Source organism: Pelmatolapia mariae, linkage group LG14, assembly GCF_036321145.2.
Source record: "Pelmatolapia mariae isolate MD_Pm_ZW linkage group LG14, Pm_UMD_F_2, whole genome shotgun sequence".
Taxonomy (NCBI): domain Eukaryota; kingdom Metazoa; phylum Chordata; class Actinopteri; order Cichliformes; family Cichlidae; genus Pelmatolapia; species Pelmatolapia mariae.
In genome coordinates this window covers 4822256-4849362 of record NC_086239.1, presented here as the reverse complement: position 1 = coordinate 4849362, position 27107 = coordinate 4822256, and the positions used below count along the sequence as shown (strand labels likewise).

General features: G+C 40.2%; 1 protein-coding gene across 3 annotated transcripts in view; it reads left to right on the top strand.

Annotated features, from left to right (window-relative positions):
* Positions 1-27107, top strand: part of LOC134640916 (vascular endothelial zinc finger 1-like) — a 44473-nt gene that overhangs the window by 2948 nt on the left and 14418 nt on the right. For all 3 annotated transcript variants that reach the window (XM_063493009.1, XM_063493008.1, XM_063493007.1), the window contains exons 2-4: positions 3998-4755; positions 19024-19093; positions 19538-19706. In XM_063493009.1, coding sequence (XP_063349079.1) covers positions 3998-4755; positions 19024-19093; positions 19538-19706 — 997 coding nt within the window. The remainder of the gene's footprint in view (positions 1-3997; positions 4756-19023; positions 19094-19537; positions 19707-27107) is intronic.

Sequence of the window (27107 nt, the reverse complement as noted above, 5' to 3'; positions counted from 1 at the left end):
TGTGGTCAACAACAGACACACATTATATCATATCATATTTTAAGTTAAAATTTCAGCTCAGCGAAGAACTTTAAGCACAAGAACTTCTTCAGTACCATATTTTTTGGACTGTAAGGCGCACTTAAAATATAGACTTCATACAAATGTGTGCCTTATGTATGAATTCCGGTTGTGCTTACTGATCGCAAAATGATTTTATGTGGTAACCGGCACTCAAAAATCTGTCAAAATGTTTTAAGTACGGCTTTGGTAAGCTTTGAAACCGCACCACTTGATGGATTGTTCGCGCATTATGGCTACAGTAGTCAGGAGCCTCGCAGAGTAATATGTACCGTGCCTCAACATAATATTACCGTTAGGGCTGGGCCATATTATACCGTTCATGGTAATACCGGTACAATGTTACACAACGATAAGAAAATAAAATTTCGCAATAGATTTTGGGTAAAACGCGCATGCGCGGTTCCTTGGTTTTCATACGCACATTGCCGAAAAAGCATGGCGGCAACGGAGAATGAGAAGGGGAAAAGCGGATTGTTGAGTGAAACGGATGACCCAGAAATGGTTTGTAAAAATGGTGCAACTTCAGTGATGTGAAACTGGTTTGGTGTTTGTCCGTCAGAAACAACACAGGAATAGAGCAGCTGTGATAGAATACAGTATTAATGAATCAATGGTACAAAAGTGGGGGAAGCAAAAAGAATGAGTTGAATAAAGTTTGACTTATCTGACTGCTTTGTTTCGCTTAATCTGCCGCGCACTTTATGGTCTGAAAAGTACTTTTTTATTTGGCACACTGCAGTTTAATGTTGCAAAGCACCTCTTTTTAACTTTAGTGGATATTATACATGGTTATGCTCGGGATATTTCAGCCCATTTCCACTGGAAATGCCTTTTGGTTAAACTTTCAGCAAGGAATTTGCATTTGCACATAAATGCACATAAAAAAACAGCTGCTTGTTTAAGTGAAAATATATTGATGGGTTATTTGCGCTAGTAAAGTTGTGGAGTTATCTTTTGTATTTTGTCTCGCATTAATTATACCGTCAGTTAGGGCTGGGCGATATATCGAGTTTTTTAAAAATATCGATATATTTTTATATGAGATATATATAAGATGTGACAATATCCTTTATATCGATAGAGTCTATGTTACGTTATAATTATAGTTGTGGAGCCACAAGTTTGCCTCTTTCGTCCACTTTTGTCTTTACGCAACGTTACTCGACCTCGCCTCTCTCCTTCACTGAACACAACTCCCCCTTCTTCCCCATAGCTTCACCTGCAGGCAGCGACAAGATGGACACGGGAAATCTCCGTTAACGAGTTTATGCGCATCGCCCCGTGCGTGGGGCTGGACGGCGTCAACGTGTTAACGAGCTAACCACGCTAACGCCATGCACGGCCTGAAATCCTTTCATTTTCTCAAAAGTTGACAGCGCGCCTTATGTATGAATTCTGGTTGTGCTTGATGACCGCGAAACGATTTAATGTGGTACACGGCGCTCAGCAATCTGTCAAAAAATGTTTTAGTATGACTTTGGTAAGCTACGGAGCTGCACCGCTTGATGGATTGTCGGAGCATTACGGCTACCGAGGAGCCTCGCGGAGTAATACGTACTGTGCTTCAACGTAATATTACCGTATTGTGTGTGTATAAGGACCATAAATGGCACCTGTTAAGAGACATGGTTACGAAGCGGATTTCAAACTCCAGGCTGTCAGTCACGCAGTAGAAGTTGGGAACAGAGCAGCTGTGAAATCTGTCTATGTTATTATGCTCAGCGTCTTTTAGTTTACATTTTGACTGCACAATTGTGAGCTCTTTGTTATGCACAAAAACAACATAGTTTTCTTTTATTTATGGAGCATTATTATTTAATAAATGCTCATAATTTATTTTTGAGTAGTTTTTTTTCATGTACATCTGCTGTATGTTAATAAAAGTGCCTGTGTGACATCTGGGACACAGCTTTGACTAAGAACTCTCTTTTTGTTCTTACTTTATGGCTTTAAAAAAATATCGAGATATATATCTTATATCGCCATCCAGCTAAAAAATATTGATATGAATTTTGGGTCATATCGCCCAGCCCTACCGTCAGTTATATCGTTATCGCAAATTTTCAAATGTATATAGTGATAAATATTTTTGGCCATATCGCCCTGCTCTAATTACTGTATTGTGTGTATGTAAGGACCCCAAAATGGCACCTTTTAAGAGACATGCTTACAAAGCGGATTTCGAACTCTATCAGTCACGCATTAGAACATGGGAATAGAGCAGCTGCAAGAGAATTCAGCATTAATGAATCAATGGTACGGAAGTGGAGGAAGCAAGAAGAATGAGTTGAGTAAAGTTTGACTTATCTGACTGTTTGGTTTCGCTTAATGCGCCTTATGATCCAAAAAATATGGTAACTTATCTTTCTTGTAGAAATGTGCTCCAAATAAAGAACTTTGTTGACAAGATTGTTAGTTAATCGTATACAAGTCAATATTGACTGTATGGACAGCAATTTAACCCTAGAAAACCAATGGGGTCGGATCTGACCCCATGGGTTCTCCAGGGTTTTAAAAAAAAAAAAAAAAAAAGTGTACATGTAAAGCTGCGGTGTTAAACGATGCAGTTGAAAAATTCGGGTGCACCTATGGGAAAAAAAAGTTAGGCGCACCAGTGCAGGGCATGCAGTCTGACAACATCACATTTTAGTACCTGCTCAGATTGCTTGGAACACCCATTCGAGTAGGTACTATTTTAGTACCTCGTACCAGGTACTATGACCTAATTGGAAAAACCTGAAACCTGTGGCAAATATGTACCAGTGACTGTAGAAAAGATTGACGACTTGGTTGCACTTCTTCCCATTATACAAAAATGAAGCCAAAATGTCCTGTTTGTGGAAGCTGCCATGTTGCACTTTTGAAGCCAGAATCTGCGCAGTAGTGACTTGAGGTGTAGTGGCTGCCTCGTGCTCCTGCCCACACACCCGCACACACACATTTAGTTTTAGTTTCATTTAAGTTTAATGATTTTTTTAAATCAAGCCAAAACTTCAGTTTAATTATTTCATTAGTCATCTCATCCGATAAGTGCTGCAGATAATCACCAGAGCAGAAAATGTTTGTATCATCAGTAAACGGTACCATTTTTATCGCTTTGGACACTTTACAAATGTCATTAATGTATAAGTTTAAGAATTTGGGGCCTAAAACTCACCCCTGCGGTACACCACAAGCAGTGTCCATACATAGGAGCAACAACCATTTAATTTCACAAACTCTTTCCTGACTCTTAAAAAACTCCAACCCAATTTAAAATTACCCCCTGGTGTCCTTTATTTCAGTACAGTGGCACATGTATGGCTTTAGTTTTTGTTATTTTTTCCCCACATACTGTATTAATACGTCACCTTAAAAATCAGTAGTAGTAGTAGTAGTAGTAGTAGTAGTAGTAAAAAAGTCTTTTACTGTGAAAACCAGTAAATCAATATCACCCTGGATCAACACACCTGAATCACATGATTAGTTCATGTGTTGGATCAAGGACGCATCTAAAACCTGCAGGACACCGGCCCTCGAGGCCTGGAGTTGCCCACCCCTGCCATTGGTGCATTTACTAAGTCTCGAATGAATTCGAATCCCGGTGACCTTGACCTCAAAGTTAAGGTTAGAAGTCACATTTTCTGAAAATCTTGTGAATGTGATAACTCGAGAACAAGGCAGCGTAGGATTTTGAAATTGATACCGATAGGTATGTCTACAAGGAGGCTATAGGGTAGCACTGGTGGTCATCATTATTTTTTTTATTTTATGAAATTCTATTTATTAATGTTTCTTAATTTGTAGCATTTCTGTGATCCTCATGACCATTAGAGTAGATACACAGTACTTTCTTAACTTTACTAATCCTTGATGATATGTGTTTCTATTAACATAATTTTCAAAGGTCCTGTTCTTGATTTTTATTTTATTTTGTTTTATTTTTTTATTACAGCAGGCCAATGAGGCTCTGCATCACCAACACCAAGTAGCTGGAAACAGCCTGTTGCCTCTTCTTAATTCTGGGACAGAGCCACCTGATCAGAAACCAGTGCTGCCAATCCCGTTGGACCAGAAACCACCTGTCAGTGCTACAGAACTTCTTAAAGACAATGTGGTGACTGGGGCTGTTGGAGGAGGTGGTGAAGTGGCTCCAGTTGCTGTGGTTAAAAAGGAACCTAAGTCAAAGACTCCCTTTATCTGTGGCTACTGCAACAAAGCTTTCCGGGACAGCTACCATCTACGGCGGCACGAGTCTTGCCACACTGGCATTAAGATGGTGTCACGGCCTAAGAAGGCTCAGACTGCTCCTACCATGGTGCCACTCATATCCACTGTACCACGTGAGAATAGTGGAAATCCGTCATACATAACTACTGTAGCCACAGGTGTCCTGACTACAGCAACAACATCAGCATCCACAGGCACTAGCAGCATGACCCCAATGCAACACCAACAACTACAGAGCATCCCTAAAAAGCCTCCCAAGCCGGTGAAAAAGAACCATGGTTGTGACATGTGTGGTAAGGCCTTCAGAGATGTGTATCACCTCAATCGCCACAAGCTGTCACACTCAGACGAAAAGCCGTTTGAATGTCCCATCTGTCAGCAGAGGTTTAAAAGGAAGGATCGCATGACATACCATGTCCGCTCCCATGATGGGGGAGTTCACAAGCCCTACATCTGTTCTGTCTGTGGGAAGGGCTTCTCCAGGTATGTGGATCTGATTTCTCTATTATTATAGTTCTTCTAAATTTGTACAATATAAGGAATCATAATTGTTACACTACACTGTTTTTGAGGGCCCACACTAATAGCCAGCCCCCCAAAAAATCACCTCAACTTTATATTTCAGTTTTAGGCTGTAGACAGGCTGCTGTCGCAATGTTTTGTCCACTTGAGGGTACACACTGTTTTTTTTTTTTTTTTTTTTTTTTGTTGTTGTTTTTTCTTTCCTTTTTTTCTCTTTTCTTCATTTACGTATTTATTTCTGTCATTGTTCATGAGTGCATATGTAATATGCCAATGCCAGCATTGACAGGAGGACAGAAAAATGGGGGGGAATATGAAAGAATAAGAGGGCAGAGCAACTATTGCATGTGTTTTTTTTTGTTTGTTTTTTTGTTTGTTTTGTTTTTTTAAAAAAGAAAAAAATTCTCTCTCTCTCTCTCTCTCTCAAACAAGTGGCACCTAAAAAGAAAAGGGGCCTAAGCCACTAGTCTTGTGTCGGTTGCAAACGAAACGGCTCCTAGAGTCGGATTTTTGAAGTGAACGAAGGGTGTTTTTTGTTTGTTTGTTTGTTTTCTTTCTCTCACCCTCTCTCTCTCACTTTTTTTTTTTTTTTCGCTTCACGCCCACGTGAGCCTTGTATTTGCCGTGAGCAGAGGGGGGAGGGGCAGTAGTTACATTCCCAATAGCAGAGGAACAGAGCAGGTGGGAGAGAGAGAGAAAGAGAGCCAGGGGCAACAACAAGAGACAACATCATCACATTAGAAAGGTATAGTAATCCACAACTAGTTGTATCATCCACAACTATTTTCAGTTGTGGAGGGTAAAGGATTCAGAAAGTTTATTCATGCAGGGAATCCTATGTGTGCAATTCCAAGCAGGAAAACACTCTTCCAAAAAATCATCCCAGGCCTATATAATAGAGAACGTGCATCTTCTTTTTGTTTTGGGGGTGGCTGTAGCTCAGGTGGCAGAGCAGGTCAGCCACTAACCAGAAGGTTGGTGGTTCGATCCCAGGCTGCTCCAGGTTGCATGCCAAATATCCTTGGGCAAGATACTAACCCCATGTTTGCCTACTGGTGGTGGTCAGAGGGCCCGGTGGCGCCAGTGTCAGGCAGCCTCGCCTCTGTCAGTGTGCCCCAGGGCAGCTGTGGCTACAATGTAGCTTGCCATCACCAGTGTGTGAATGGGTGAATGACTGAATGTAGTGTGAAGCGCTTTGGGGTCCTTAGGGACTAAGTAAAGCGCTATACAAATGCAGGCCATCTTCTTTTTGTTTTGCATATTTTAATTTATATTTTATTGTGTTGTGGTTTGCAGTGTTTTGTGTTGTTTCACTTTAAATTTGTTTAAAAGGGAAAAAGCTGAAAATTTAAATAGTTAAAAGTTGAAATGTAAATAGTTGTTTTTTGTATTTTATAATTTATTTTTTACATTTTATGTGGAGTGACCGGTCAGAGCGGGCACGCTTCATTTCGCGTAACTATTTTTAAATCCCTGTAAAACTGCAACCACATAAGCTAGCGCAATAATTTTTTTGGCATATGAAACCGGAGGAGTTGTACTTACATTTCATGCCATCACCTTGTCCCAAGTCATGGTTTCCTTCCACATATGGCCTTGCAAAAATTTTAAAAAAAGAATTTGCAGCAACAAAAACATAATATTCTAGAAACACGCTTTGCCGATCCAATCAGCTGTTCATAACACTTCCTACGTTGGAATAGACGTCAGCACGAACTATCACGTGTCCACCATTGCCTGCCCAAAACCTGAAGTTATGTAAATGTAATTATCGCGGAAAATTTTGTTTTTTAGTTTAGAAATAGTTTATTTTGATGCACATGCTGGGGTTTTTTGTTTTTGTTTTTTTTTTTTGCAAATTTACATTATAATATTTATTTTCGATTTTCCTGCAGTATATTAAAATTGGTGTGTCTCAAAAATAAAACTATGAAGACACTCAAAATAAATTTCCTGTTGTGGGAAACTATTTTTTGTAACTTTTTTGTATTTACAGTTTTGAGGGATAAACCACTTAAATTTCTCTAACTAGAAATATATGTTTTTAAAAAAAAAAAAAAAAAACTAAAACGATTTTTAATTTTTTTGTAGTTTATTGCACTTTATGTAGTTACTATAGACTTAATGCATACATATTATTAACATTTGGGATATAACAATTGTATTGATGTTTAGCAACTTGAAATGCTCCCAAAAATGGCGCTACAGCATGTAAAAACATAAAAATAAGCTCTGGCGGACTTGGCTCTATGGTAGGTCTTAAAGGGATAAATAAAAGCATATTTATGTATAAACATATATAAATAAAAAAACAATTTTTTACATTAGTAATTCATTTTGTGCATAATTTTATATTGTTGCTGATAATAAATTAATTAACAAAGCAACAAAACAACCTGAAGAGATCCGAAAGACTGGGCTCTTTTTAGTGAATGGAGCCGAAAGAGCCGGTTCTCTAAAAAGAGCCGGAATTCCCATCACTACAAGCCACCCCCAAACTACAACCCCCAAGGGAGCAGGGCAACAACCATGCAAAGACATCCGGCACATCGAACCAATAAGTACCTACATCCCAAGGAAGGGAAGCAACTTCCAGTGGTGGGTGGGGGAGGAGGGGGAGAGGTCAACCCGACCACTTCTGCAGGGGTCAGGAGTCAGCAAGGTCCAGGCCCAGACCTAGACATCTTGCTGACAGATGTTGGATGCCAGTGTAGCACTTGTGCCTTTGGTGTTTCCTCAGTAAGGACTCAAACTAAACTTGGCACAGAAAGTAAGATTTTGTATATGGCTGATAATTTCTTAGTTGTGACAATGCTTCTTGGCAAGAAAAGCATGTTTATTTCCCCTTAAATGGTGCCACATTTGTAAGGAAAATACATTTGTGGGTTAAGAAGCAGAGTTGAGTATGTGGGTTGCGCACAAAAAAAAACATTAACAGATCTCCACTGCCAATGCTAAACAACCTATTCTGCTATGGACTCTTCTTTGGTGTCATTTCTTGGATTGAATAATTGAAGTCTAAAGAAAGACATATTGGCAATTTAACAATTTATTCATTTAACAAACGAAGGTCAGAAGCATGTGGAAGAACCTTAAATATCCATAACAGCCTGGCACCACCTCTTCATTCTTGTCATCAGCTTAGTTCCTGCTTGGGGATGGCATCTCATTCTTCAACCAGAATTTTTCGCAAGTCAGTCAACATTGTTGTGTATGTTACTCTGGTATGAACAGCACATCCAAGCTCATTCCACAAGTGTTCAGTGGGGTTGAGGTCAGCACTGCAAGCAGGCTATTCCAGCCCCTCCAACTCAAAATTCTCTGATAAGCCCTGTTTTGTGTGGACGAGCATTGTCATCTTGGAGGATATACAGTCCTGATCACCAGTTTAAGACTACTTGAAAATGGCCAAAAAATAATAATTTGCGTGGTTGGATCTTAACATGGTTCCAAGTAGGGCTGGGCCATATTATACCGTTCACGGTAATACCGGTACAATGTTAGGCAACGATAAGAAAATGAAATATCGCGATAGAATATGGGTAAAACGCGCATGCGCAGTGCCTTTGTTTTCATACGCACATGACCGAAAAAGCATGGTGGCAATGGAGAATGAGAAGGGAGAAAGCGGATCGTTGAGTGAAACGGATGAACCAGAATTGGTTTGTAAAAATGGTGCCACTTCAGTGATGTGGAAGTGGTTTGGTGTTTGTCCGTCAGATACCCACCAAAGCACTTTTTTTTTTTTTTTTTTTTTTTGTAGAACATGCAAGCGGGCCGTCGTTATTGCCGTATTTGTCAGACTAAGGTGCTCGTCAATCTGGGAGTAATCTGGGTCCTAAACTCCGTCCACTTCAGGTCCCAAAGTCAAACGAAGTCACTGCAGCATCACTGAGAGTTAAAAACTGTCTAAATTCTTTCATCTTTAATAAAATGATCAGCATTGCTGCTTTACCAGGTGTAACTATGAAGTTTAAAACAGAATTTATTACATTTAACGGAGTTAGAAGTTAGCAGGAAGTTACCGGAAGTTAGCTCGCTAGTTTCGCTAGTTACCTAAGCATGATATAGCATGTTCTGACTGAGAGATTTCTAAAAAAAAAAAAATTCAAACGTACTGCTCTGCTATCACTGACAACATAATTGAAGACAGGAAACTAAACAGCAGTGACGTTTGTAGGGTTACTGAAGTTGGGCAAGGTGGTATATAATGATGTGCTACGTGATCGCTAGTGACACAGCTATGTTAGCATAACAAACACAGTGAAGTTGGAGGATGAACGCTAACACTTTTCCACTCGATAAAAGTTAACGTGAAGGTCCCTGATGGTTAGAGACAAATGCAATCTCATGGCAGGATGCTGTAAACGGACCAAACTTCAGTTAGAAGAACAACTGAGATAATCCATCCACAATACGAGGTTAGTCATTAATATACTGCAACAACATGGGAATAGAGCAGCTGTGATAGAATACAGCATTAATGAATCAATGGTACAGAAGTGGAGGAAGCAAGAAGAATGAGTTGAATAAAGTTTGATTGATCTGACTGCTTTGTTTCGCTTAATGTGCCTTATAATCCCGTGCACCTTATGGTCCGAAAAATACGTATTTGACTTTTTTATTTGGCACACTGCAGTTTAATGTTGCAAAGCACCTCTTTTTAACTTCAGTGGATATTATACATGGTTATGCTCAGGATATGTCAGCCCATTTCTACTGGAAATGCCTTTTGGTTAAACTTTCAGCAAGGAATTTGCATTTGCACTGTTACATTTTTATATAGCTTTAATGCACATAAAAACCGCTGCTTGTTTAAGTGAAAATAAATGAATGGGGGTTTTTTTGCACTAGTAAAGTTGTGGAGTTGTATTTTGTCTCGCATCAATTATATCGTTATCGCAAATTTTAAAATATATATCGTGATAAATATTTTTGGCCATATCGCCCTGCTCTAGTTCCAAGTTGAGCTCCAACATGCAACAAGAAGAAATGGGAGTCAGACAAAACATTTTTTGGAGCATGCAATTTATTGAAAACAAGACTGAAACTGAAACAGCTGATCAAAAGTTTAGGACCACACCTCCAAAAAAAAACAGTAACAACCCCCCCCACCCAAAAAAACCCACAGAAATTAGACTTTCAAACATGAACTCAGTAATGAGTAGCTCCAACCTTATTGTTGATCACTTCAAAAATTCATTGTGGCATGCTTGATGCAAGCGTTTCCATGAGGTGAGTGGAAACATTTCTCCAAGTGGTGAAGACAGCTGCACGAAGGGCATCTACTGTCTGGAACTGTTGTCCATTTTTGTAAACTTCCCTTGCCATCTATCTCCTAAGGTTCTCAATTGGATTTAGATCAGGGGAACACGCAGGATGGTCCAAAAGAGTGATGGTATTCTCCTGGAAGAAGTCCCTTGTCTTGCGGGCATTGTGTACTGTAGTGTCGTCCTGTTGAAAAACCCAGCGGACATAGCCAGCGGCCGTTTAAAAAAAAAAATTCCTCATCAAAGAATAAATCTCCAAAAGTTGATTCTGTTCATCTGGATGTAGCGTTTTCAGTGGAAGAAATGTTTCGTCACTCATCCAAGTGACTTCTTCAGTCTCAGCTGACTGCAAGTTTCCCCAATCTTAAAAAAACAGTACATTTGCATAATGACTGAAACTAGCACCACTGAAAGTACACTGGGCTCGGAGGTCAGTTCATCATAATTATGCCCACTGATCAAAGACCAATCAATTGCCATGAGTACCATTCACAGAGAGTTGGGGAATGGCTGCAATCACAGCATTGTAAGATGGCGAAAAATGTACCCTTAGGCCCCCCCTCAATTCAGAGATGGTCTTTCCCTTTTCACATAACTGGCCTCCTTGACTCCACGCTTAAACCAGCATTCCTCCTTGTCCAGGATGTGTACATCCTCATCATTGAAAGAGTGTCCACTGGCCTGTAGGTGTAAATAGACTGCAGAGTCCTGGCCTGACGAGATAGCTGTTCTGTGTATGTTACTCTGTTTGTGTCGGGGGACCCGATCCTCGGGGTGGACCAATTTTTGGCGCAGCGTGTTTTGGGGTTTAAAAGCCACAGAGACGCGGTGTTTAGAAAAAATGCGTCTCAACTGTTCTGATACTCCTGACACGTACATACTATAGGTTTTCGCTTAGGCGCTGGTTGACCTTCTCTCTTGGATCAGCTGGAGCTTTCTTTTGGTGCCTTCCCAGCTTTGACAAAAGTCCAGCTGGGATAACCACGTTTACTCAGGGCCTTCTTTTTTTTTTTTTTTTTTTTTTTTTTTAAACCTGTCCCGTTTGGTTCTTTTGCCATCAGAATTATTGTCTAAAGGCGAAGAAAGATGCCCAACGGATTTACTTTACCAAATGGACCATCCCAGCCTTGCCGTAATGGTCCATTTGATTTACCTTTTATTGTTTATTTTATTTTATTTTATTTTATTTTATTTTTTTTACTTGCTAGATACGGGACAGGGGAAAAGAAAAGGGAGAAAGAAAGAGGGGGGAAAAAACAAAACAAAACAAAAAAAAAACAGCGGAGAAGAGGGACGAGGATAAAGGGCAAAAAACAAAAACCAACAAAATAAGCAGACAAAAAATACATATATCGATCACCTGGATCACCTGTTGAGAAAGAAAAAAGAAAACAAGCAGAAGAAAACGAGAGTAATAGAATAAACAACATCACAATGATATATGGGAATATAACACTACATACTTAATATTAAACATTATTGTGCAGCACGTAAGATCGACAGCGCACAGTGTGCTTTGAGGTAGGAGCCAAAAAGGGTGTAGTTTGTGTGTGTGATCACCTGTGTGTACACCTGTGAGCGTGAGCGCGCTTGTATTTAAAAGGTTCCTTAATGTAATGATCTGCTAGAGGGTGTGGGGGGCCACAGTCCCATCCTCCAGGGCATGAAGCAGGTATGGAGGAGATCAAAACTCCAGACATCCAGAGGCCCCCAGAACACAAGAGACCAAGGAAGACCAACAGAGGGGCAGCCGCGCCACTGTCCCAGAAAGAGCTGAGGAGAGTCCCAGATGAGGGATCACTCAGCAGCCGCGGAGCAGAAGCCAGGGGGGGTTGCAGTGACGTGCCCGTGAGCTCCGCCGGCAGCCAGCTGTGCCTGAGTGACCGAGCCCCAGGCCGAGAGGCCGAGGGCACCCCACCCCCGAAGTGGCCCGAGCGAGCCCCAGGTTCCAGGCCCGGATAGGCAGCCACCAAGGAGTGAGCCGGTGTGTACCCGGACGCCCACCCCCGGACACAAAGCACCACCAACGCATCGATGTCTGAGGGCGTCTGCCACTGGCAGGGGAAGTGGTGGGGGGAGATAGGCCTCCAAACCTTGGAGGGCCTGAGATGTCCCCAGAGAGGTGGCGTCTGATACCCAACCTGACATATAGACACAGACATACAGGCACACTCAAATACAAACATCCATTCCCACCCTCATGCTCTCATAGGCAATTACTCCACACTCAACCAACGTGGAGACAGACATAAAGAGACGCTGTACACACAATCACACTCCCCAAGCGTACTCTAAGAACCGGGTCTAGGTACCCTTGCCCCTGGAGGGGGAAACTGCACCCAGACCCAGGTGGTGTTACCCTCTTCCCTGGGGTGGAGAGAAGAAGACCACCCCGACTCCGCAGCAGCAGGGAGGCCCCCCATTCCGGACCCCGATCGGACGGCCAACTCCTCCTCCCCCCCAACAGGCAACAGAGAATGGGGGTGTGTGAAGACTCCAAACCTCCCTCCACCCCCTCATATGTAATGTTGATGCATGTGTGTTCTAAGGTGCATTTAAAACCCAGGAGGGCATGGAGCTACCTGCCCTCCTGCCCTACTCAGGGCCTTCTTGATGTGATGTTCTTCTGCTTCCCTGGCCGCTGTGTCAGTGGGGATGGTGTTCGCTCTGTGTTGTAGCGTCCTGATGGCACCCAGTTTATGCTCCAGTGGATGATGAGAGTCGAACCTTTAAATACTGATCTGTATGCGTAGGTTTACGGTACACATCAGCTTTTAGATGTCCCCCATTACTGATGGAAATCTCACAGTCTAAGAAGGCTAGCCTGCCACTTTTCATATCCTTCTTGGTGAATTTGATGTGTCGGTCAGACGAGTTAATGTGATCTGTGAAATGTGTTCAGTGTCTTGGTGCTCCCTTGCAAAGTCCACACGGGCACTTCTGTGGCGTTCAAGGAGACAAGGCCTTTGAAGACGTTTTCTGTTTTTGAAGCCCTTCCTCAGATGCCGTCTGATGGTTATGAGACTGCAGTCGGCACCAGTAATGGCCTTAATTTGGGTCGAGGATCATTCAGTGTCTTGATGGACAGCCAGTTGGATCGTCTGGCTGGTGAAATCTTTATTTTTTATTTTTATTTTTTTGTGTGTCATTTGACTTTTTTGTTCCATAACGCTCAGAACCATTTAAGAAATTTCAAATGACTGTCTTGCTGCGTCCCACCTCAGCAGTGATAGCGCACCGCGAGAGACCCTGCTTATGCAGTTCAACAACCCGACCACGTTTAAAAAGGGAAAGGTTTTTTGCCTTTGCCATCAGAATCTCATGACAGTGTGACTACCTAATAAAAAATGATAATGAATCTACATTTTTGCACAGATTTTGCCTTTTAAAGGCATGTGGTCCTAAACTTTTGGTCAGCTGTAAAACAGCCTGTTTCAGTTTAAGCATTGTTTACAATAAATTTCATGCTGTTTTGTCTCACTCCCATTTCTTCATGCTGCATGATTAAGCTCTACCTAGAACCTTGTTAAGATCTAACTGTACAAAATATGTTTTTTGTTTTTGTTTGTTTGGTTGATTTTTTTTGCCATTTTTCAAGTGGTCTTAAACTTTTGATCTGGACTGTAGTTCAGATTCTGCAACTAATGAGATTGCCATTAGTTGCAGAATCTCATCTTGATATCTCTCTGCGGTGCTCCAGCCCCGTTTTTCCAGGGAGATACTGTCTCACACATTGTTACCCACCATTTTCCACATCTTCACCTAAATTTTCCCAACAATCCAACTGCCGTCGTCAGAATCTGGACTCCTCACTGAACATGTCCACATGTTCAGGTTCCAGTGCATCAGTACAAACTAGCATCCGGATAGTCCTAAAATGCAGATCGGGAAGTAAGTAAGCAAGATTTATTTATATAACGCTTTTCACAGATTAAAAAAGGAAAAAAAAATCACAATCTCTTCGCAATAAAGTAACAAATGAATATACAACATATAACAATGTAAAAACAGAAAAACAATGAATAAATTCAAAGCTTGTCTAAATAAAAATTTATTTAGCTGCTTTTTAAAAGAGACAATGGAGTCTGTACACTGTAAAAACAGTGGAAGAGAACTCCACAAACTTTGTGTCACTGGCTGAACGAGTTTTAAATTGAGTACGTGGGGCCACCAGCAGCTTCTCACACCATGACATTAGAGCATTGGAAATAAGGTTTCAGCAGGTCAGAGATATACTGGGGAGCTTGTCTATGTAGGGGCCTAAAAGATAAAACCAAAAATTTAAAGTGAAACCTAAAATTTACTGGCATCCAATGAAGAGAAGCCAAAACTGGAGTGATATGTGATCTTCTGTTTGTGCCACTTAAGTCTTGCCACAGCATTCTGCACAGTCTGAAGACAATCCAAAGCTGATTTATTGAAACAAGTAAAGAAACTGTTACTATAATTCAAACAGACAAAAATAAAAGCATGAAGAATCATCTCAAGTTCAGTCTTTGACACCAGTACTCTTGAGTTTTGAAACAGTCCTTAGATGATAAAAACAGTTCTGAACCAGTCATTTGGAGTGATGCTCTAGCAACATTGAACTGTCGAATATGACACTGAGGTTCCTGATGCTCGATTAAGCAGCTGATATGCTGCCTAATTTCTGAAATCATATGGTCATGAGCAATAATCAAAGTTCTTTTTTATCACAATTTAAATGGAGGAAGTTATTCTTTTAACCACTGCTTGATATCTGTCAGACAATTACTTAAACTAGACAATTGTACAAAACTAAAGAGACTTTGAAAGAAAAGTATAACTGGATGTCATCAGCATAGAGATAATGGGAATTATTATTGTAATGCCTAATGATTTGGCCTGGGGGCAAAATATTGAGCAAAAAGAGAATCAGATCCAAGACAGATCCCTGAGGTACCCCACAAGGCAAAACTGTAGTTTCAGACGTCACTTGATTCACAAAAACGGCAAAAGATCTCTCAGATAAACATATGACATAAACTATTTTAAAACAAAACCAGTAATCTCAAACAGTCCTTGAGCCTTTTAATCATAATACTGTGATCAATGGTATCAAAGGCAGAGGCTAGGTCCAACAGAACCAGAACTGTGTACTCTCCAGTCTGCAGCCATCAAGATGTCACTAGACACTTAAAGTAAAGCCATTTCAGTGGAGTGCAGTTTGCTAAAACCAGACTGAAAAATGTCCATAACATTATTTTTCTCCAAGAAATAGTTGTTTTGCTACTGTTTTTTTCCCCAACAATTTTAACACAAAAAGCAGTTTGGATATTGGCCTGTAACTGTTTGGAGACTGATCCAAATGAGGTTTCTTTAATATTGGCTCAACAATAGCATGTTTAAAGAAGCTGGGAAGTAAGCCAGTATGAAGAGAAGTATTCATCATTTCCACTAAACAGGGGCCAATTGTCAAAGACACTAATGAAAAATGAAGCAGGTAGGACAACAAGAGGGCTTGAAGTTGGTTTCAAATGGCCAAGCAGAGCCCTGATTTCCTGTAATGTAACAGGAGCAAAGAAGGACCAAGTATCAGAGGAAAGCAAATTGTAAGCATGATACTGAGAACACAGTGGGGCGATATTAGACCTGATGGCAGTGACCTTATTTGGAAAGTTCTTCCCTCAGTTGGTGACTGTCCTCAGTCAACCTGAGCTATGACATGCTGGCTGACAGGGGCAACACGCTGTTTGGCTTCAATGTCAGCTGTTGAGATTTGAGGGAGTACTAAGGCTACATCCACACTAGCCCGGATAGATTTGAAAGCAGCGTTTTTGTCTGAAAACGCTCCACGTCCACACTAGCGTTTTCAGTCGTTTTCACAGAGTTGTGTGTCCACATTGAAACAGCTGAAAACGCTTACGTTCCAGTCCTGCGCATGCGCAAAAGCGAGTGAGAATTAAAGAATTTGAAGAAAAGCTATCTGGAGCATGTACAAACTGATATTAATCTTTTTAGGGCTGTCAAAATTGAGAGCAATCAAAACAACTGCTGTATAATGCACTCCGCTATCTTTGTTTAATTAGTCATATGACTGCATCACATGACTGAAATGCGTCATCGTTTTAGAGAGTCTGCGTTTTCGAGTGTCCATACTGTGACGGAACAGCTCCGTTTTGAAATGTATGCGTTTTCGAGAGCGTTTTCAAAACGCTGCATTTTTCCTTGGGGAAAACGCCGTCTCAGTGTGGACGGGAGGCCAAAACGGAGAGAAAACGATGCGTTTTCAAATGAAAACGCATTAGTGTGGACGTAGCCTAAGAAAGCGAACTGGATGTCATTCGTGAAACTGTCAGCCAGACTGTTGACACATGTGGACAAAGATAACACCAAAGCAAGTTTGCTTACACATTCCGTCTTCATAAAGATGTTCTCTCCTCTGTTTTACCCTCTCAAAGAAAGAGTAACTATATGGCTCTACAGTTTGGTGATATTGGCTTCTGTCAATACCACGTCCAGTTTACCACTGAAGTTGCTGCTTGCCTTTGGCAGTTCAACCAGGACACAATGGGTATTTGCAGACTGTTTAGCACTCTCCTGCAAGATATGTGGCGCGCCTTCACATCCAGCTTCAGCTTGTACCATCCCAGTACAAAATAATTCATAGCCCAGTGGTTCTCAAACTTCTCACAATGAGTACCACCTCATAAAATACAGTGGAACCCCGGCTTACGAAGACCCCATTTAACGAAAAATTCAAGTTACGAAGGCACTGAACAGCAATATTTTTGCCCGTGGTACGACAAAATGCCTGTGTAACGAAATCCGTTTGCGAAATGCATTTCGCTGTTCCACGTGAAGGACGTATTGTTGCAGTGCGCTATTTCGTGTGCTTTTCGTTTGCAATTAGCCTATCGTTCATTCATAATGGGGCCGGCATAAGGCATAAATATGAGCGAGTTTAAAAAAATGTTAAAAATCATTGCACAGTGTACATACGTACATTAATTAACGTAAATGTAAGTTTTAGTTTTAATGTTTAGAATTAAATTTCATAATGTTATGTACGTGTATGTATGTATGTATGCATGCATACGTATGCTTTCTTCAGCCTCCACCAAGAACTTCGTCTTCAGCCAGCATCACCTCACTTTAAAGGCGATGGAAAAAGGTGCTTTGACTTACGAAAATTTTGACTTACGAAAGACCCTCTGGAACGAATTAATTTCGTAAGTCGGGGTTCCACTGTATATGGCTCTTCAAGTACCACCCTTATGACCAACATTAAAGTACAGTAGTATAGGCCTATTTAACACCACATACAGTTTACACAGACAATTGTATTTCTTATATGAATGTTATTTATTTTAACTGTCATAAACAGGATGTGTCAAGTGATGATAATAACTACTGTACTGCACTTGAGGTGGGATATCTAATCTTTAAGTGATGACCTGATGTAACCTGCTTCCGGGCCCAAACTACTCTACACTTAATAAGACTGTTGTGTTTTTAACATGTTTTAATGCTTTATATTTTGTTGTATCTAATCTGAACAAGCCCCTTTAAAAAAAAAAAAAAAAAAAAAAAAAAAAGTCATTGATCACTGTCGGCCTCTCTCGGTTTTTATCATCATTATTCATTTTAAAGCTCAGTTTTTAAAACCTTACAATGTAACTACAGCCCAGCCCATGCAGCAGTATTGTTCTCCTCACTGAAGTTTGGTTCGTTTACAGCATCCTGCCATGCGATTACATTTGTCCCTAACCATCAGAAAACCCTCACGTTAATCTTTATCGTGTGGAAAAAAGTTAGCGTTCATCCTCCAGCTTCACTGTTTATATTATGTTAACCATAGCTGTGTAGCACATCATTATATACCAGTTAGCCCAACTTTAGTAACCCTACAAACGCCAATGCTCTCTCTCAGGCCTGGGTGATGGTACTGCTCTCGAGCTTATGGAGAGGATGCTGTCCTTGTTAGGAACGGATGACGCTGGAAAAAACGTTTTCTTTCACTCTATCCAAGGTCACCATGTCTATAATGGCTTCACCTCTTTGCTCTTCGCTGTGTGCAGACCGACTCCACATGAAACAATAACAACATCATCAGCTGTTGTGTTATCAGTCTTTTCTTTGAAATACTGGGGCTGCGTGGGCTTAATGTTGTCATGCTTTTTATTCACATGCCTGCTCTTAAATATTTTTTATTGCAGGTATATTTTTAGTTGCAAATGTGGGTGAAACACTTGAATTTACTTGGTAACAACTGAGTGCTACTGAGCCATGTTTTAAATGAAGCATGAAAGCAAAAAATTTGTGTCGAGGAGGTTTTATAATAGTTATTCTAATTCAATGAATTGTTGCAGCCCTAATCTCAGCCTTGCAAGATGTTGTCAGAAAACATCACAAGCTTTGTTTGTTTGTTTGTTTGTTTGTTTGTTTAACCTACTAGTTAGAGTGAGCTTAAAAATAAATGTGGTTTAATTAGTTTAATTGTGGTTTAAAAACGAAAACTGACCAAAACTAGTGTGATGACTTCATAAGCTCAGCTCTGAGGTTCTCTGACACTGCTGTCAGAAGTTATAAATGGCCTGTAACACTAACAGTATGTACCCATTTATGCAGTGTAGCATTTCTCAATCCTAAATTACATAATATTTCATTGTGTGAGTATTTTACTTATTTTGCTGATTTTAATCAAATGATAAAACTTCTCAATAAAATTAGGTGATACGTCCAAGATGGATATTAAGTTTGTGTTATCTTCTTCATAGAAAACCATGCATCTATATTTCTGGCCTCCTGACAAGCAAAATAATGTTTGGAATTGTTTTTGTGATCTGTTTTGTGTTATTTGGGTTTTATATAAAGGGAAATCTAATATAAGGGAGTATAAGGGATTCTTGTGTTAAAACTTAGCCTGGATTTTTCAGTTACTGTAACTACCACATTACCCAGCCTTAAATTGGTATGTATATATCTCACCTTTCAGACCTGATCATCTAAGCTGTCATGTCAAGCACGTCCATTCCTCAGAGAGGCCATTTAAGTGCCAAGTAACGGTAAGAGTCGTGACTGGGTCTCTTGCTTTCATGTTTATTTTAAGTTTACATTTTGGTCATATGTCTTCATCACAGGCCAATAAAGGGCAGTTTTGTTTAGAGATAAGCTGCCACTCACAAATGGAAATTAACAGTTTCTATCATGTCTTATGGTTATTTTCTATATTATAATAACTGAGTTCTCTGTGCTTCAAATATGCATTTTCTGAAATGTAGTGGCTGGTAGTCCATGGTTTTTGGCAAAACACATTTCTGATCAGTCATGCTGCTCATGAAACTAACATGAACAATCTTGAGGTTGATCACAGAAAATAGCAACCAATGCAGCACAGGCTGCACTAGTTATCTAGAGTGTCCTTTTTGCAAAGTGTTTTGTTAATGAAGTGAAACTACAATACAATTTGAAAAAGAAAAATTGATTTCCTGATTTCTCATTTTTCTCAGGCTTGTACGTCTGCTTTTGCTACCAAAGACCGCCTGCGATCTCACATGATCAGACATGAAGGCAAAGTGACCTGCAACATCTGTGGCAAAATGCTAAGTGCCGCCTACATCACAAGTCACCTCAAGACCCATGGGCAAGCTAGCTTCAACAGCCCATGTAACAATAAAGGTAGGTGCATATCTCCTTCCCTTATTTGCTCACTTATGCATTTGTAGTAATATTGTTGCGGTAATGATTACAGATGTGGAGCATTTAGACGGACAACGTGGCTCCAATTCCTCTCAAAATGAAGTCAATATTACCTTTTTGTGGGGGCTGCCATATTGCACTTTTGGAGCCCAAGTATGAACAGTAGTGACTTGAAGTGGAGTTGCTGCGTCACACTCCCACCCACACACCTGCTGGACGTAACCGCGAACAAACCCACCTACACTTTTTATATAGCCCAGCTGCTCCAATTTTGAGGATATCTGCTGATGGGTTTACCGCGACTGATGGTTCGTTAAATGAAGGTGAATACAACCATGTTGCTATAATTTAAAAAAGACACAGCTTAACATCTTATAGTTCTACAACATCTGACATCACTCTGTAGCTCCTATTGTTAATGTGTTAGCTAGATTAGCCTTTAGTGTATGCACTGTGTTAGAGGCTTGTTGCTAGCTAGCTATTGATGCTACACGCCTATGTTACTTTCATAGACTTGGTTTGCACGATACGGCACTACTTCGATTTTTAAATATTGTCCTTTGAGATTTTAACGTAAGACTGAGGATGATATAAAAATGAAGATTTAAACAGTTTTAGATCCATAGCACTCACAGAGCACTCTGCAGTCTGGTAACATGGAAACTTTAAAATAAAACGTTAGATTTAAAAACACAGCAGCGGAAGGTTTATAGAAGTGTAATTTGTTCTTTTGATTTAATACCAGGATCCAGAGTTCACCTTATTACTCACAGACACATTTCACCTGGGGAAAATGAGTGAAGGAGACCATCAGGACCAAGCTAGGTGTTGTGGAGCCAGAAGTTTCCGGAAACTTTCTCCCTTTCTTTCATCACTGCTGTCCTATGCCAGATTTTCGGTTGTCCCACTGAGAGAGACATAATTTCAGAAACATCAGGAGGAATGAAGCAGGACTCATTATCTTCACTAGCAGCTCCCTCAGAGGGATATCTTCTTCAGATCTCCATCGTAGACCCATCACAGAACATTGTTTATGAAGTGCTGGGTTTAACCATGTGATGGCAACCTTTGCCTTGTGTAATGTTAGCAGTAGTGCACATCATCCTCAGATAAAGCACAGAGGACCTAGACAGTAGAAAGATATTAAAATATAAAATTTAAAATACATATGATCGTCTCTGGTTACTCTTTTATGAATGGCTCTTAATTTATGATAAATAACACACTGTTAGCAAAACACAGTGTGAAAGTTTTTAGTTCAATATACAAGTAAAGACCTTTGACGTTCCAAATCATGTCCTTTTCATGCAGCTGACTACAGTCAATGTTAAAAGCAGAGGCTGTGGAGGTCTGAGATCAGCAGCTTTCTGCTGAGTTACTGTTTATGCTCCTGTATAGTGAGACCAGTCACCTGGATGTTAGACTTTTATCTTTACCTTTATCAATAAAACGGCTGCAGCTTTCACTGACAGCATCTCATGTGGTACTTTTTAGTCTTAGTACTGTTTTCATCAGTTAATTTTGGAGTTACTACAAAGAGTGAATATATAGGATCATTTGTCTGTTGCCACTTGGGGGTGCTGAGGTCTGAATCTCAGGGCAGCATCTGTAATCACAGAGAAAAGAATCATTACAAACAATGAAATGTAAAGTTTATCCCTCAAATCTGAAATAAAGCCAATCCTTTGTTGTCCTGACACACTTCAGATCTGAAGTCCTGTGCTTACATTTTTTTTTCTGCTGACAGGTGAACTGTTAAAAAAGCCAAAGCCTTATATACTAACATAATATCCAAGTGCATATTTTTCCTTGGAATCAGTGGTGCTTTTTGAAGAGCTACAAAGATGAAATCATGGAGCAAGTTTCCGGTCCTGGTTCAGTTTTTTTTTGCAGCATTGTGTTCACCTGCAGAGAAACTAAGACATACAGATGGAGGTATTATCACCACTGCTGCCTGAATATTAGAGAATAAATATTAATTCATATTATTTCTTTCAAACGATGTAAAATGTACATTGTACTGCACATGTAACTTTGAAGACAATAACAATTTTTTAAGAATTATTCAGACTTTTTTTTTTGTTTTTGTTTTTGTTTTTGATTACCTGAATATTTGAAAAAAAAAAACATGTATAAATAAGTAAGGAGTTGGTCTAATGAGCTCGGAATGAAAACAACTGGACTTTAATGTTTCACCTCTCATCTGAGCTGAAAATTGACTATTAATGAGTGTTTATTAAACTTCAAGCTTTTTCAATTTGGTGTTACTGTCCTTATAGATGGGGAGAGAGATTATAAACATGCTGCTGTTTGCAAATATTTAATCATCAGCTCTATTGTGCTTGAATACTCGATTTTAACAAGCATTCAAGCACAATAATAGTGATTTCTTCAGTAGATGTAAATTCATTCATGTGCATAGATTAGCTATTGAACACGACTTTCCCCTCCGACAGCCAACTGCCCATCTTGGCCAGCTAGCTAAGGACGTTAACTACTCATTAGCTTACAGACCTTTTGAACACAAACCAGTGTGATAAGAACTACTAATAATGATTGAAAAAATGTTTGAAAACATTTATCTGAGGAGAACTTTTTTTTTGTTGTTGTTTTAGTTTGTTTTTGTGCAGCCAGACAACGGGGGAATAAAGACATTCATTTTTGGGGAGCTGTTAGGTCGTCCATTTTCTACAGTTAGTTTTCTACAGTCCCTGGTGTGGGGGGTGTAGCCAAAAATGATCCCAGTAGTCATTGGAGGATGCGGGACTGTAACTCCAAAGTTGAATAGCTTCAGTGCATTTGAGATCGACATCTGCCAATGAGAGTACAGTTCTAGAAACAGCTAAGCCATACAGATCCCTCAAAATTATGGACATCTGGTAGAGAAAGCAAGCTTGAGTAAAATATAGCACCCTCCTTAAGACAAGGACTGGTTATTTAGAATCCAAATTTACATGTGCAGGCCCACCTTGTAAAGCACACCTGAAGTGGGCTGACAGAATTACTCCTGGCAGAGCTGCTGATCTCATAATCAGCTGATGGCCTTCTGTTCATCCTATTAGGAAATTCCATGCTGGATATGCTGTTCACACTGCTTTGCCTTGTATACATTTGCTGCTTTCTTCTCTGCAGCTGCTTTGTAAATCTACTTCTGTCCCAGTGCCACTGGTGTTTCATGTCATGCTATTCATGACGCCTTTTGACTTAATCAGTGTCCTATCTGTTTTAATTAGCTTCTATTCTGATCTGTTGTGGCAGGAGGTACTGCTACTGCTTTTTTCACACCTCAGCCGTAAAAGGCGGATGTGGTATTGTTGTCAACCTGCGGGGTGGACAGGTGACATGGACACCCAAGTTTGTGAACAGAATAACTGGAGAACAAAGTGATGTAGGAGTTCAGATTTATACAGTAGGTGTGTCTACTAAAAATCTCAGATAATTTTGAATCTCAGTGACCTCGACCTCAAGGTCAGAGATCATAGGTCAAGTTTTCTTAAATTCTTGTTAATGTGATAACTCAAGAACGCAGTGGTGTAGGAGTCAGAAGATATAGTATCAATTTCAAAAATTCTCTGATAGTTTGAGGTCGAGGTCACTGAGATACAATGTAAGAGTATTGTTGTCACATATCGTTGAAAACTCAAGCTCAGAGACGAAGTTTTCTGAAAATCATGTTAATGTAATAACGAGAAGGAGCTACTCAGAGACTGAGGAGTACCTGCTGTCACCAGCATTTTCATTTATTTATTTATTTTTTTGTTCTGGCCATTTGTAGGGATGTGTTCTCTCCCTTGCCTTGGACTCTTTCTCTCCTTGTCTCTCTTGCACACTTCTTCCTTGTCCCTCTCTTTCCTCACGTGAAGCCGTAAACCTGTATACAGCATGTGGCTTTGCTTCATTAACAAAATATCTGTTAATTTATTTTCAGGAAATCCAGCATTACATACTGCTTTTAAGTTGTGTTGTGTTTATTACACTACTATGCAAAAGTCTTCAGTCTTTTTTCCTCCTCAGCCTTTTGTAGGATGCTTTTTCACTCATTTTCAGTCTGGTCCTTGTACCTGGCCATTTTCCGAACACTGTTTTGTTTGTTTATTAAGCCACTTTGCTTCTAGTATCCTGTAGGGCTGGGCGATATGGCCCAAAATTCATATCTCGATATTCTTTAGCTGGATGGTGATGTACGATATATATCTCGATGTTTTTTTAAAGCCATAAAGTAAGAACAAAAAGAATGTTCTTAGTCAAAGCTGTGTCCCAAATCTCACATAGGCACTTTTATTAACATACAGCGTAGATGTACAAGAAAAAATTACTCAGAAATAAATTATCAGCATTTATTAAATAATAATGCTCCATAAATAAAATAAAACAATGCTGTTTTTGTGCATAACAAAAAGCTCACAATTGTGCAGTCAAAATGTAAACTAAAAGAGGCTGAGCATAATAACAAAGACAGATTTCGCAGCTGCTCTGTTCCCAAGTTGTACTGTGTGACTGACAGCCTGGAGTTTGAAATCCTTTTTGTAACCATGTCTTTTAACAGGTTCCATTTGTGGTCCTTATACACACACAGTACGGTAATATTACGTTGAAGCAGAGTACGTATTACTCCGCGAGGCTCCTCGGTAGCCGTAATGCTTTGACAGTCCATCAAGCAGTGCAGCTTCGTAGCTTGCCAAAGTCATACCAAAACATTTTTTGAAAGGTTTCTGAGCGCTGTGTACCACATAAAATCGGTTCGCGGTCAGTAAGCACAACCAGAATTCATACATGGCACACTGTCGATTTTTGAGAAAATGAAAGGATTTTAGGTGTCAACGCGTTAGCCCGGTTAGCTCGTTAACGCGTTGACGCCGTCCAGCCCTACGCACGGGGTCATCCGCGGTAACTCGTTAACGGAGATTTGCCCCGTTAATGCAGTTATGCCGTTAACGTCACGCTGACAGCACTAAAATGGTAATCTCCAAATGTTTTCTTTTTACCGACCAGCTCCTCTTTGATAGCTGCTGTGTCCATCTTGTCGTTGCCTGCAGGGGAAGCAATGGGGGAGTGGGAGTTGTGTTCAGTGAAGGAGAGAGGCGAGGCAGAGTAACGTTGCGTAGAGACAAAAGTGAACAAAAGAGAGGCAAACTTGTGGTTCCACAAGTATAATTATAACGTAACATAGACTATATCGATATAAATGATATTGTCACATCTCATATCTCGTATAAAAATATATCGATATATTTAAAAACTCGATATATCGCACAGTCCTAATATCACGGTATAATTTGAAGCATGTGCGGTAACGATATATATCGCAATATATTCTTTTCTTCTGTAGAACGTATTTTACACACTATAAGGCACACTTAAAATCCTTTAATTTTCTCAAAAATCGACAGTGTGCGCACAAATCTGTCTTTAGTACGACTTTGGTAAGCTATGAAGCCGCACCGCTTTATGGATTGTTGGAGCATTACGGCTGCTGTAGTCAGGAGCCTTGCGGAGTAATCTGGGTCCCAAACTCTGTCAGCTTCAGGTCCCAAAGTCAAACGAACACTGCGGCATCACTGAGAGTTAACAACTGTCTAAATTTTTTCATCTTTAATAAAATGATCAGTGTTGCTGCTTTACCAGGTGTAACAATTAAGTTTAACATCCAGGCATCCATGAAAACAGAATTTATTCAATTCAACGAAGTTAGAAGTTAGCAGGAAGTTAGCTCGCTAGCTTCCACCTAAACATGATATAGCATGTTCTGACTGAGAGATTTCTGAAAAAATTAAAACGTACAGCTCTGCTATCACCTCCAAGATAAATGAAGACAGAAAACTAAACAGCAGTGACGTTTGTAGGGTTACTGAAGTTTGACTAGCTGGTATATAATGATGTCCTACGTCAGGGGTAGGCAACCTTTCTGATGGCGAGTGCCATTTCAAATTTCCTCAGAAGTCAGTGTGCCATATGATTGCATTAGCAATAAATTTAATAACGCTCTATATGAACAGTTACACAATATATAGAACCACTCTATAGAATTATATTTGTTTGCAGATGTTGGCAGCTATCAGTGAATAGTTATCAGCTATTTTGAAACAAAAAAAGACACTTTTTATCCATGACAAGAACTCCATAACAGCAAATGAACTGTACAACAGAAAATACAAATGCTATTTATGGTCTCCTCACAACAATGACAAGTAAAATAAACTAAGCCAATATGGCATGTCTGTTAATACAGAGACACACATGTTAATGTGATCTCAGGTCTCCCACTCAGAGACACAGGTCTCCGAGTGTCCAGCATTCAGACGGCTACCTGAGGACACTCATGTGAGAGAAAATCTGCTCACACAGATATGTAGAGCCAAATACTGTCAATAAGGCCTCTGCAATGTTCTGAAGACAGTTAAACTTGTCAGGTAGTGATGTCCAGCAGGTGAAAATGCAAGCTCCATGAACATGCACAGCTGTGGATTCCAGCTGCTTCGATGTCGCATTAACTGGCATTAACTCGGCCAGTTAATGCGAGAGAAATCCAGCTGCTCATTAAAGATTTCTGGTTTGATCAGAAAATAAAACATTGGTCCATACACCTGAAAGTCCCAAAAATGCATTGTGTCTCGAGTCTACGGATGTATCCGTGTATTTCCGTGGTGCTGATGCTGTGCTGAGCGGAAAGCTCCTGAAGCTTTTGAAGTGTCGGAATGTGGAAAGCTAACAACGTCCCTCTTACCAGTAGGCTAAGTTATTTTTAGCCAATTACAAGTTGAATCTGGTAGTTGGGGTTGTTAGCTAAGATGCCGTCATTAAGAAGTGGCACAACTAATGTGTCTATGTGAGCTGATTTGCGATGTGCACCGCTGGCGCGGCCATTTATTTTTTGATGCACCTTCTCAGATTAATTCACTGCGTGTCGTGCCCAGGGCTGGACTGGGACAAAAAAAACAGCCCGGGCATTTTGACTGAAGACCGGCCCACCAGGTATTAAAGCCATAAAGCCTTTGAATGAAAACAAATGCTGTTGTGACAGTGATGTACAATCTTGTTGGTATATGTATGATTTCTATACATTTTATGTCAGATAAAAACTTTGGATGTAAGCTTCAGATAATTATTTAATAACAGCCAGACATTTTAAATGAGAATAAGAAAGTATTTCTTTGTGCCCCCCTTTCCCTGTTAATGCCTACCTGGCCCCCCTGGCAAAACTTTGCTAGATCCACCCCTGCACAGTTACCAGCTGTCAGCTACATAGAAAAGGATCCTGGTGTTATTTGTCTCTCAGAAACAGTTCATAACTTCCCTTCAACTCATTCATGTCACCTAAAAGGTAAACCTGTTTCTCCATCACCTGTTCAGCTCTGATGATTCAGTAAGGACATCTCCTGG